This window comes from Acanthopagrus latus, chromosome 5, assembly GCF_904848185.1.
Source record: "Acanthopagrus latus isolate v.2019 chromosome 5, fAcaLat1.1, whole genome shotgun sequence".
Classification (NCBI taxonomy): domain Eukaryota; kingdom Metazoa; phylum Chordata; class Actinopteri; order Spariformes; family Sparidae; genus Acanthopagrus; species Acanthopagrus latus.
The window spans coordinates 6,558,956-6,571,065 of NC_051043.1; the positions used below are offsets into that span (position 1 = coordinate 6,558,956).

At 40.0% G+C, this 12,110-nt stretch overlaps 1 protein-coding gene across 1 annotated transcript; it reads left to right on the forward strand.

Moving 5' to 3' along the window:
* Positions 1–182: 182 nt before the first annotated feature.
* LOC119019311 (group 3 secretory phospholipase A2-like) lies at positions 183–10,417 on the forward strand. Its single transcript, XM_037097779.1, has 7 exons — positions 183–1,265; positions 3,169–3,301; positions 3,918–4,052; positions 5,173–6,092; positions 6,638–6,767; positions 9,560–9,679; positions 9,838–10,417. The coding sequence occupies exons 1-7, from the start codon at positions 650–652 to the stop codon at positions 9,998–10,000; spliced, it is 2,217 nt and encodes a 738-aa protein (XP_036953674.1). The 5' UTR covers positions 183–649; the 3' UTR covers positions 10,001–10,417.
* Positions 10,418–12,110: the final 1,693 nt, after the last annotated feature.

Genomic DNA, 12,110 nt, shown 5'->3' on the forward strand with positions numbered 1-12,110 from the left:
TATTTATAATCTACTTTACATTCTAAAAAGTACATTTACAGTATTTTTTTTAAATTTTACAATTTGTTTTCTGTAAGATAAACAGAACAAATCCTTAAAAATACCGATTTTTATTTATTTATTTTTTAAAAAAATTTTTTACAATTGTGAACAAATGAACACAAAAGAAAAAGTCATGAGGGAATAAGAAAGTAAAACGTGCCCTGATGAATGCTGGGTGTTAATAAAGTGTCGCTGGTGCCATTATTCTGGGCATAATTCAAACAATAGGATGAAGTCAGAATTTCTACCGTTTATCTGGCCGCACCTCCACCCGCATGGTTCCCATGTTAATCACCTCCTGCTCGGTTCCTGGGAACTCCTACAGGTGTTAACCGTTGGTTGAGACATCTCTGTGGTGTTTTTTTGTTTGTTTGTTTTGGTGAAGATGTGGGTCACTTCCTTTGATTATTATAGGCAGATAAAATGACATGATCAGGTGCGTGACAACTGTGGACTCTGATTGGATTGCTGAAACTTTTAGAAATTCTCGCCAGACCGCACCCACGGCATTGCCTATAAACATCTGCCAAAGTGAGCAGTGTCGGATATCGGTCGAGCCTCCGTTTTGGCAGACCAATAAGGAAACCGCTTAACCCCGAAGCCACACATGCTCTCTGAAGAGAGTCAGACACCTTTAAGCCTCCTGGTGCAGATATACACTGATGCCACAGATTCACCTGATATCATTTGTCCATTCAGACTTTTACTCAGCTCTTCAACTGCTCTTTGGGATTGGATCACAGTTTACACTGAGATGCAAAACAGGTGCCTCCTTCAAGTTCTTTTCGCCTCATCATTACTCGTTTTATCACGAGCACAGTATGTGATCGGATCGGATCCCTCCTGCGTCAGATCGAGTCCTGCCGAGGACGGACGGACGCGCGTCACGTTTCTGCGGGAAGACGCAGCCGGCGTGCGCTCCCTGTACCTCAGCCTGTGGTCCGAGGACGCGCGCCTGCTATCATGTGAAGGACACACAGATCCAGTCGTCATGGAGAGTTACGGCGCTCTTTGCAGCACAGGCGGCACCCAGGATCAAGAAATCATGCGGAGGTTTAATATCAGTGCATTGCTGGCTCCGGATGCTCCCTGCGCGCCAAAGTTCTCCAGGCGCGTAAGAAGAGATGGCACAGAGGGGAAGAGCCGGAGGAAACGCGCCTGGTTTTTCCCAGGGACGCTGTGGTGCGGCACTGGAAGCAAAGCTGCTAAATACGAGCAGTTAGGTGAGAATGAGAGTGAATTCTTTGTTTTTCTTATATGTGTCTTATTTATTTATCCCTTCTTGCTTTTGCCTTTTTTTTCCGGTAATATTTCGGGTTAGGTGAAAACACATGGTTACTGGATTCAACAGTGCTTCCCAAACCTCACCAGACCCAAACCCTCACTTCTACATGACATGTAGAAGTAACTGTACAGTGTACAGTTGGGGCCCTTAGGAGGAATGTAAAATACAGACCCAAGGGGATTATCAGGGGCCCCTGCAGCTGCATGTCCCCAAATTCCCCCCTCCCCCCAGGGACACCAAAGCAGATACAATTATTATAAAGAATCTATCATTCATTTATTCTTTCTTTCTTTCACTGTGAACATATTAAACTGACTGCCATTATTTTTTTATTTATCATTCCTGCACCTTAGATTAAATACCAATAAACAGGGAACAAGAGCAATATATTCTTATTTTAGTTCAAATACATTAAGACAGCCTGATTTTGCCACCTCTAGCTTCAGTCAGTATTCTGGGGACTTTGTTTTCCTCTATTCAGTGGTGGAAAGTAGTTTGTTTCATTGCCTCATTAATATTGTTGATATTAAAATTCGGATTTTTAATTATATCTCCAAAACTACACATCGCCCCTTTACAGGCACATAAAAATTACATTCAAAGAAATTAAAAATTGCATTTAAAATGCACGAAAAACAAGTAGGAAGACATCAAGAAAAGAAAAAAACATTAAAACATGTAATGAAATAGGAAAGTAAGCTAAAATAGAATAGGTTTAAGAGAGAGAAGACTAGAAAACAAAAGTCAGAAGGAAGAGGTGGAGTAGGACACAAAACATCAGCATGAATGAACTGAAGGCAGAGAGAGGATCCCATTTAAAAAGACAGCAGCGAGACGATAGGCTAACAGGGAAGGTGTGTCGCTGTTGCTATTGGATAGACTTGACCGCTGATGTGAACAGCTGATATAAATTGACAGCCCCAAATAATGACGAGGAAGAATTATGACTAAGCATTCACAAGAGGGTATGAGTAATAAACTAAAAGACAAAGAATGCAGCAGAGAAGTCTTCCAGATTAACACTTCCCTGATGCACAGAGCCCCTGGCAGAGTCAACCAATAGGTCCGCTGGCTGCACAGCTAACTGAGCTAAGTAGCTAACAGCAGCTACTGTTCTCAGCAGTTAGTGGGTACTCATATTGAAATTGACAGGTTGAACATTTTTACAAATGGCGTCCTCACATCTAATTTTGTTTAATTTGACATTTTCAGAACCTTATTTCAACTACAAACTTATTACACACATCTCAAGAGGAATAGGACTGGAGTTAAAAATCTGTTGGAATTTTATGAAGTATTGCCATCAAGAAGACGTGCCACAGTAGGTTCTTTAGATTAAAAAAAAATCTTGGTTTTTACAACCCATAACTTCTTGATTTTTTAAATACCTGTCTTAAAGGTGCAATACGTAAGAACTGGCCACCTGTCAAAGATTACCCCAACTAACAGGGGGCAGCAAATCACCATGGTAACTACTAAGGTAATCGGCCACTAACTGCTGATATTTGTTGCTGCCATTAGCAAATAAGCTCAGTTAGCCGTGCAGCTAGCAGTCCAGACTGTGATCTCAGGCTGACTCTACATGCCAGGATAGGCCAGAGCTAACTGCTTAGCATGCTAACTTCAATAGACATCTCCACCACACAATACATAATATCAACGCAGTTATTTCATCACATTTTTTAAGGTTAATTCTTAAGGGGTTTTGAATTTTAAAAAAAAGTTACATGTTTTACCTTTAACACTTTAAGAATGTGTGCCACAGAAGTGTAATTGGACTTGCTTCCTTGCCAAGTGTCCTCTGATTTATGACTGAATTCAAATCTTGTTCTCCTGCACAGGGATGTTTGAGCATGCAGACAGATGCTGCCGTGAGCACGACCACTGCCCGCATATCATCCCAGCATTAACTGTGAATTATGGAGTCTTCAACTCCAAATTCTTCACCGTCTCTCACTGTGACTGTGACCAAAGGTGAGTCCCAGAATGCACACCCCGGGAATCTTATTCTGAGCCGGGATTCCAAGTGTTCGGCGCCTCCAGGGAAACTACTACGACCAGTAATTCCCACCTCCCCCTGGCCCTAACACGTAATGCTCTGGCTAGTAGTATGGACTCTCAAGTAAGCATAGACCTGCTCAGAGGCTGAATTTATAAGCGTTCTGAAAATTTGTGCTCCTCTGTAGAATGCTCTCATCATATAATTCTGTCACTATGCCAAAGGTGTAAAGCGATTTAAATCGGAGAACCTGGGGCCATGTGATATTACTCTTTATCCAGGCGTAATAAATACAGCACTGCAGTCAGCCCTCTGGAGACACGTCAGACGCCAAGAGCGAACATGTTGCTGGCTATATTTGCGTTTGCAGAGCATTCCATTGCCACTACATTATCCAGTGGTGACAGGTGCACGTGCAATAAGTCTGAACTCTTTGTGCTCATCAAGACACAACAGACATACATTTTAAGATTTCACCTGCCAGATATAAGGCAGTCTGTTATTACAAACCATTTGGACTCGTTCAAGGGTGTTAAATTTTGACTGGACTGTTGCTTGACTTTGCCGTGTCCCTTTTCCGCCTCTCACCAGATTTCGACAGTGCCTCAGTGGCGTCAACGATACCATCGCCAGCATGGTGGGCTACAGCTTCTTCAGCATCCTGCAGGTTCCGTGTTTTGAGCTCCAACAGAGGAGGCGATGCACTGAGCTGTACTGGTCCGGAATGTAAGAGAAGCACTGAGATTGTTGCTTGAAGCTTAAACAGAGACACACAGAGTCGGCAAAAGTGCTCACATCCTTCACTCAAATAGAAATGCTGACACTTGAACTGGCCATTTCTGTGTAAAGCTAACTGAATTTCATATTAATGTAAATCAGTATTAAAGTATTAAACTTAAAGGTAGAATCCTTAATATTTGTCTGAAAGATAGCTGATTGTTGAGTCTCATTCCCACGTTGTCAAATACCGACACTTTGGGTTGGTAAAGCGCCCCGAGCAGAAACAAAGTGAGAAAAGAAGAGAATCCAGGCAGAGGGCTGCAGGGTCTCTGCTGATACGAGACACTAACACACCCTTTCTCCTCATTCCAGTCTCCCTCTCTGTGTGTTTCCATCACGCCATGTCTGCCGTGCACGATATGCACACCTCTAATGCATTCAAATTAAAGTAATGAGCCTGTTTTGAAAATATAAGGAGTAGAAGGTACACATATTTGAGGTAAAATGTAGGGAGTTAAGGTTGTCAGAAAAAATAAATACAGATACCTGAAAGATTTACTTAAGGGCAGCAACCAAGTATTTGTACTCCGATACTCTGTAGACACAACAGGAAGTGCAAACCGTAAAACAAGGCTTTTGTTCAGTGGAACGTTCAAGTGTGGTTATATGGGAAGCTGGAGCTGCTGCTTGTAGAAACATGCCTGACACTTTGCCAAACCGCACGAAATCACGCGAGGCACCGGGCCACACCTCTGCTCTGTTTCCTCCACTTTATCCATCAGGTGACTTAACAAAGGGTCTCATGAAAACCAGAAATGATAAATGCCTCACCTTTCCCTAGCACTGATAGTATTGCATTAACAAACTATACTATAATACCTATAATTTAAGATTGTGTGTTAGTGAGAGATTCTTGAATTCCCACTGTGTTGCTATAATTATCTGTCAAAGACAGTACAAATTACAAGTGCTGGAAATTACAGGCCTCCCTTCACCAGAAATAGAAATTGTGCATCTTCTTAGTTAAATAAATATACAAGGAATGTGCTTTATATGTGGAATACAGCATATAGGTCTTTGTTTCTTTTCCCGGCTTGGTTCTAACATGTATGTTTACTGTCTATAGGTGCAAAAAGGCCAGCAAGGCTCCATATGCTGTCTTCAAGAACCCCCTCCCTTACAACAGCACTAATGCTTCAAGCAAATATGAGGACAACACAAATGACAGCAACAAATTAGATCGTACAGAGGGGCAGAATGGAACTGAGAGCCCCGCGGTTGGCCAACACACAAAGTCGAAAAGTGAACATAACTGTGGCTCCGAAGACCCACCACGGGGAGACTCTTTGAAAGGCAGAATGAGAAAGGGGAAAGGATGTGGAAGACACAGGAAACTTTCCACAGTTGCACCCTCCCAGATACCCTCAGTGTCGAGGGCACACAAGACCTCTCCCTCAGTGGACACCAGTCTTTTACGTGCTCCTAAAAAGAGCACGTTGCTGCCAAGCAAAAAAAGAGGTGGAAAAAAGAACACCAGAAAGGGCCAGAAAGCTCCACCACCTGAGACAACAAGCATTTACCCTCGCACAACACCTACAACACAGAAGCCAACAGCCGACACGGCGATGAACAAAACCACAAAAAGTCGCGAAATACTTACAACACAAAGTCCATGTTGCGGCTTCAGGACGCCTCTGAGAGGTGACACTTTTCAGCCTCACTGTAAAACTTGTCAAAAACAAAAAACAACGACTCACACGGCAACTGTTCCACCCTCAACGACTACACACAGATTACCGGTCACAGTGACCACACGCTCGACGGCATCACCTGAACGAGACACTTGGAGTACGACTACTTCTGCCACACCGGCCACAACAAAACTAAAGAGAGCAGCCTCCACTGAGGTTGGCACGCCAGAAAGGCAGATGGATTCCCATCTTCTGTGGAATAACACAAACCAGGAGCCCATGAGAGGAACCGAGGCCCCAAACACGCATTCAGTGAGGGGCCTGAAACTGAACAGTGCGTTACATAATCTGACAGGTGAGTGTATGCAGCTGCTGACCCCATGACATCTGCTGGGGCATTTTGCAGCAAGTAAGGCCTCTATTCATGTAACTTTTCTAAACTGAACGTTTAAGCACCTGTTTCTCTGGCTGTTCCCATTTGAGCTGATGATGTTGGTAATGATAATTTAGCATTTAAATTCAGAATTTAACAATAAATTGCAACACTGTTAGACAATTATTCTTACTCACTTAAAACATTTTTAAGTGAGTAAGCAAGTTTTAATTTATTGATGTGAAAAAAGAGAAAAAACATCAAAATACAAAGCCATTTATTTGTTAGGGTTTATAGTGAGCCATGCTGCCACCATGAAGGGGTAATAATAAAGACTGTAACTCTGCCCCCTACAGGCGAGACAGGAGGCCACATTTTCATCATTGATGATTGCATATGCTGAAAAATTCTGAAAGTAAATTAAGTGTTGTAAGTGTTTTGTGAAGTAACATCAGTGAGCGAGGAAAGACATGCGGGTGCTCTTTGTTCATTGATGACACAACTTGTTTTCATTTGTCCTCCTGCAGACAATCAGCTGCTGTGCAGAAGCCTCAAACATCTGGATGAATGCAAATATAAAATCCTCCCTTTGGAGAAGAAGTATGATCTGCAGAACATGGAGCCAAAGACTGCCTACCACTGTGACTGCACCAGCCGGTAACATGACAGCATTTCTTTGCATTTCTGTCCATTTTTACATCATGCATATTCAGACTAGACACTTTATATTGCGGTGTGGAAATGATTATGCCTACCCGACTTGGACCTTCTTGCTTTGTGTTTTCTTGTGTGTTTTGGTCACAATAGCTCAACATAACATTATTCTCATCCATGGAAACTGCTTCACGGCCAGCCAAGGAAATACAAGCCTTACACAGCTTTCAAAGCAGTCCAAACTAAAAGCTACAACGCCGATAATCCATTATGACTTTGCCTTGCATTCTTGAGCTACTTCAAGGTTGAACCTGCAGGTTGCAGTTAGATGAAGTAACCACGGCAACTTTGAATTAATGAGAAGTCGTGGTGAAGGTCTAAATGAAGCAGAGGAGGATTTTTTTTCTTTCTATTGAAAGAACATTGTTCAGGCTCTTATTGTGGTGGCCAATAGAATTAGTTATGAAGATTTTTCCAGCAGACTGACTATAGTCTCTACAACAATTTAGGGGTACTAGTGTAATAATAAACTGCAGCTGAATTTGCCAAAAACCATGAAAACAGGACCATGGTTATGAAAAAACCTCCATTCTTTTGTTTTGTCATTGCACCTATTAAACATGCCTTTCTCACAGAACACACTGTGACTTGTTATAGTATGAAAAACGCTAATATGGATAATGACATCTTGCTGGTGATATTTTGACATGTCGCAGCAGGATAAGCTGCAGATCAATGACATGGATTATGGAACCGTTAAAGGAGTGGTTCAGCATTTTTCAATTCTGTCTGAAAACAATTGTCAAGTACCCAAAGAGTACTTACGGTTAAAGGATGCATTCACAGTTTTCACAGCATAGTTCAGGTGCCAATATGATCAGTGTTACAGGTTAATCATTCCCTCTGTTAATACTAGATCCCTTTCTAAAGCACTTTCAGTGAAGTTGATGGGAGACAAAAAACATACACCAAAGAATGTTTTCATTTTACATCTGCTACTGTCTTTATTGAGTAACATTCCCTCTTTGTGTTACCCTGTTGAGCAGTGGTGCATGAACAGTAACTAGAAGAGAGAATTTTGTACAATGAAGTTTGGAGATTTGGACCATATTTGCTGAATTTGTGTTCTCCTGCGTGATCCCTTCCCAGTGCACTTCCGTGCAAGTGATGAGGAACACAATCCACAGTAAAATGTAGAATTTTTATCAGGCTTCAGCCATCTGAGTTGCAAAAAATAAATTAATATTGTTTATTGTTTGCACAAAATAGTTTTAGCTTGAAAAACGATGAGCCACTTGTTTTCGTGTTCCGGTGAGCCTCAATGATCTGCATTGTATCCTGCTGTGACATGTCAAAGTACAAACAGCTAACGGCTACACCTCTACACAACAGCTACACAATCAAAGCCACCGCTAAAGTAAACAGCAACATGTGTGTTTCATGCTGTGACAAGTCACAATGGGCTCTGAGAGAACTGTGAACCAACTTTAAATGTAACTGGGTCATCTTGTGTGTAACTAGTTCTGCTGCCAAAAAAATCAATCTGATGACCTGAAACTAAAACAGCCAGTTCATCCATCATTAAAGGTACAGTTCAGCCCAAAAACTTGAAGTACATACATTTTCCTCTTACCTGTACTGCTCTACAAAGACAACATTTGTTAACGATTTATTCCACACAGCATGTAAAATGTGCAATTGAGACATCATTAACACTAAACTAGTCAATAGCATATACAGCCAGCTAAAGTCAAGCTGGCTAGAGATAGCCACAGCTAGCAATGACTGAAGCCAACTGACTTTTAAAGAAATCAATAGATGTGTCCAACATCTTGTTAAATTACTTCTTTATCCCACATGAATAAGAAAGAAGCTAAATTCAGTCACTGAGAATGAAACAGCTTAACTAATCCTTCTACAAAGCTAACTACTTTAATGTTAGCTTATGAGAAAAACAATAGCAATAACTCCCAGAATAGTGCTTCAGCCACTTTTAAATCAGATATGTAAATGTCTGAAGGTGTAAATTAATTTATTAGATTACTTTCAAGATTATGAGTATCAATTTCTACATAAACACGTTTTCCAAAGGTTTGTGTCAGTTAGTTTATTGTAGTTAAATAGAAGGCCCCGAGTAGGCCTGCCAAAAACACACAACATGAAGGAGTCCCATCAATCTGTTATAGTTTATTCAGTCAGCTTGAAAACTCGGCTTGTGGTACTCAAAGTAGCAAAAATAATTGAATTCCGAAAACCAAACGGCGCTTTGAGCAGCTTATTAAGGGTGTCATCTACCATTTTATTCAAGGGAAGGCTGACAACTCAGCAGCTCACACTGAAACAATCTAAATGGACAAATAGCACTAAATGTGAGAGAAAAATATGTATTTTGGATTTGAGGGGGGACTGTCCCTTTAATGTTCAATACATTAATACACCTGTGTTTCCTTGTAAATCTGGTAAGCCACTGGGAAAATGCCTATGTTTCTTACCATCCCATGTACATTTGATTATGGATTGTGTCTCGTATCACTCTGTAAGACATACTCAACACTTACCCCGAGGCTACAGCAGCTCATGTATGGTATGATTACTCATTTCTGCATGCAGCATGTTATAAAGAAGGAGGAGGGCCTGCCCCCACAGGCAGTTTTCTCTTTCTTTGTCTGTATTGCTCGCTCTGAGTCACTCACCAATGCATAAACACAGCTCTATATTGTTTAATTCCTTCCTTGTTTCACACTATATATCAAGTCGTAAATGTCCTCTGCTCATCTTTTTTGTCAATTTTACAGCTTGGCTCTTCAGATTGAAAGCTTCAAGCAACCCCACGCTCTCCCAACACTACTGATGGATTTCGTCTCTCAGAACTGCTTTAAACTGCCAAGGAAGAAAGAATGCCACAGCAGAAAAAGGTTTTAAACTCTGATACGATTAGTCATGTTAATCTCAGACAACTTTTGGGCTCCAGTGGTGCCAGTCCTCTGTCTAATGTGTTAAATCAGTTTGCTTGTATAATAGATTATTAGTCTGGGTCTCTGTTTCTGATATTTTTAATATGTTTCTTTTCTAGCTGTTCCAGAGGCTTCGCTAAAGCCTCTGACCTACTTCAAGCACTTAAGAAGATAGAGGAAAAAGGCACTGCAGGGGTGCGAAATTCGGGCAATGGCAGAAAAAGAGGGATTCCTGTACGTCTTTATAAGCGGTGCCTAAGGCTGGAGAGAGAGACAAGCTGATATTATGGCACGTCTCACATGATTATAGACTAAGCTGCTGTGTGCAGCAACAATGAAATGCATAGGCATTTACATTTCATGCATTTCTTCTTCTCTTTGATGGTGTAAAATGGCACTGTGTTGTTCAAGGACTCAGACACTTGAATATTGTAGGGTGTGTACCATGGTTTTACATTTAAGCATATTTATAAAGAACTGTAACCCAAAGATGCAATCCATCAGATTGTATATTGGAAAAGTAATAAAAATCATTTATTTTTTGTTTTCTGTTTGGATCTAGTGATTGGTTTGATATCATGTGTCAGGGGCATTTTCACAAATAGTCATGGTGCAACATATGCACTGCATATTGATTAAAAGAGGAAAACTAATACTTTCCAAAATGACCCACAGCCTGCCAGGTATCATTATCTTAAATTGTTTTTCAAATTTATTTTACAACTACAGAAATGATTCATCATTATTGGAATCATTGTTACATTTACCTACCTACTTACCTCTCATTTTGCAATATATCATACAGAAGTATAGTATAAGTAAGTATAAGTATATATATATATTTTTACTTCATTTATAAAACATCCCTGATCCAAAAACGTTTTGAGGGCTGCAACCTGCTCAATGTGTACTCCATCTGCCCTTTGATTTAATACCCTCCAGTTCTTACTGTGTGTTGCATCAGTGTTTTTATACATGTATTCTCATTTACAAGGTAAGTGACAGATGGGATTTTTGTTTGAAATAAATTCAAAGATCCATTCTGTCAACTAGACTAGGGGTCTAGTGAGGCCAAGGCGCCCTGAGCTAAAAGAGGGACGGTGCAGGGACCCCCTGGTACAAATATTGCAAAAAATCCTATAGCATATTAAACTGGTCCAGCAATAACGTGTAAGAAAGCCTATAGTGCCACGTATTTACAAATTGGCAGTAGCTGTAGCATGGTTAATGTTAGGCACATTAGCCTCACCCTCTTTAATTTCTCCAGTAGTTTCTGAGGTAGGAGGGTATGTCAGAGTCTCCAGATGGGTTACAAATCGATCAGCTGTGGTTCACAAGAATGTCTGTACACTAGGGATAATAATACAGATTGCTGACCAATGCATTTCAGTAATATGTACAGTTGTAAAGTTTTTATTTTGACATCATTGATAGGTGCTGCATAGTGATTTATCATACGGTAAGGTAAGCTTGCCCACCTGTTTGTACAAGAAACCATCGGTAGGCTGTCATCAATGTTGTGTGAATTATACTGTTTTTTGTTTTTTTTCTTTGCTAATCCATGTCAATGTGCATTTTCAGACACATAAAGAGAAAAAAAAAAAACTTTCAAACTATTATTCAACAATAATTTTGCTCTCTACAGCATGCTCCCTGTTGAAGACCCAGGAAATAGACAATCTGTATTTGCTTTCCTCCACCAAAATGCCACCAAGGTTGGGTTTATGTAAGTCGTTTTTGATAATGATTAAATATTTATTGACAGAAAATTCTGTAACCACCAGCATTTATATCGAATTTAGAACTTTTTTTTTCAGTACAAACAATAATATAAACTTGACAATAGGAGTGAAAAGATGAATCTTAGAAAAATATCCAGGAATTTTAGAATACCTTAGTAGTTTGTATTTGCCCCCAATAACTTTATTAATAGCATATACTTTGCTGCCCTTTGACCACATATTAGGTTTATATTATAATTTGTAATGCAACCAAAGTATTTTCAGTAGTGGTCTCTTTATACAACCCTACTGCATATAAGATATATTGATATGAATGCAATTTTAAAGAATTTCAAAAGTTAGTTTTCCTCTCTTTTTTGCTTATAATTTATGTTTATGGGATTTTAAGAGTCAATTAAACTGTAGGCCAAAATCACCTGTAGATACTCATGCTCCTTGGCACACCTAAAAGTTGAACTTAAATTGATTTTTAAGAAAGGAGGAGAGCACTAAATCACACATATCTATCATAATTAATATTGGTCTGATATTCAATTGCCTATCATAGGATACAGCAAGCAAGCAAGCAGTTATTTTGATACAGCACTTTTCACAGACAGCTTCACAGTGAAACAAAGTAAAATGTAAATAAAAACAAATAGATAAAAATA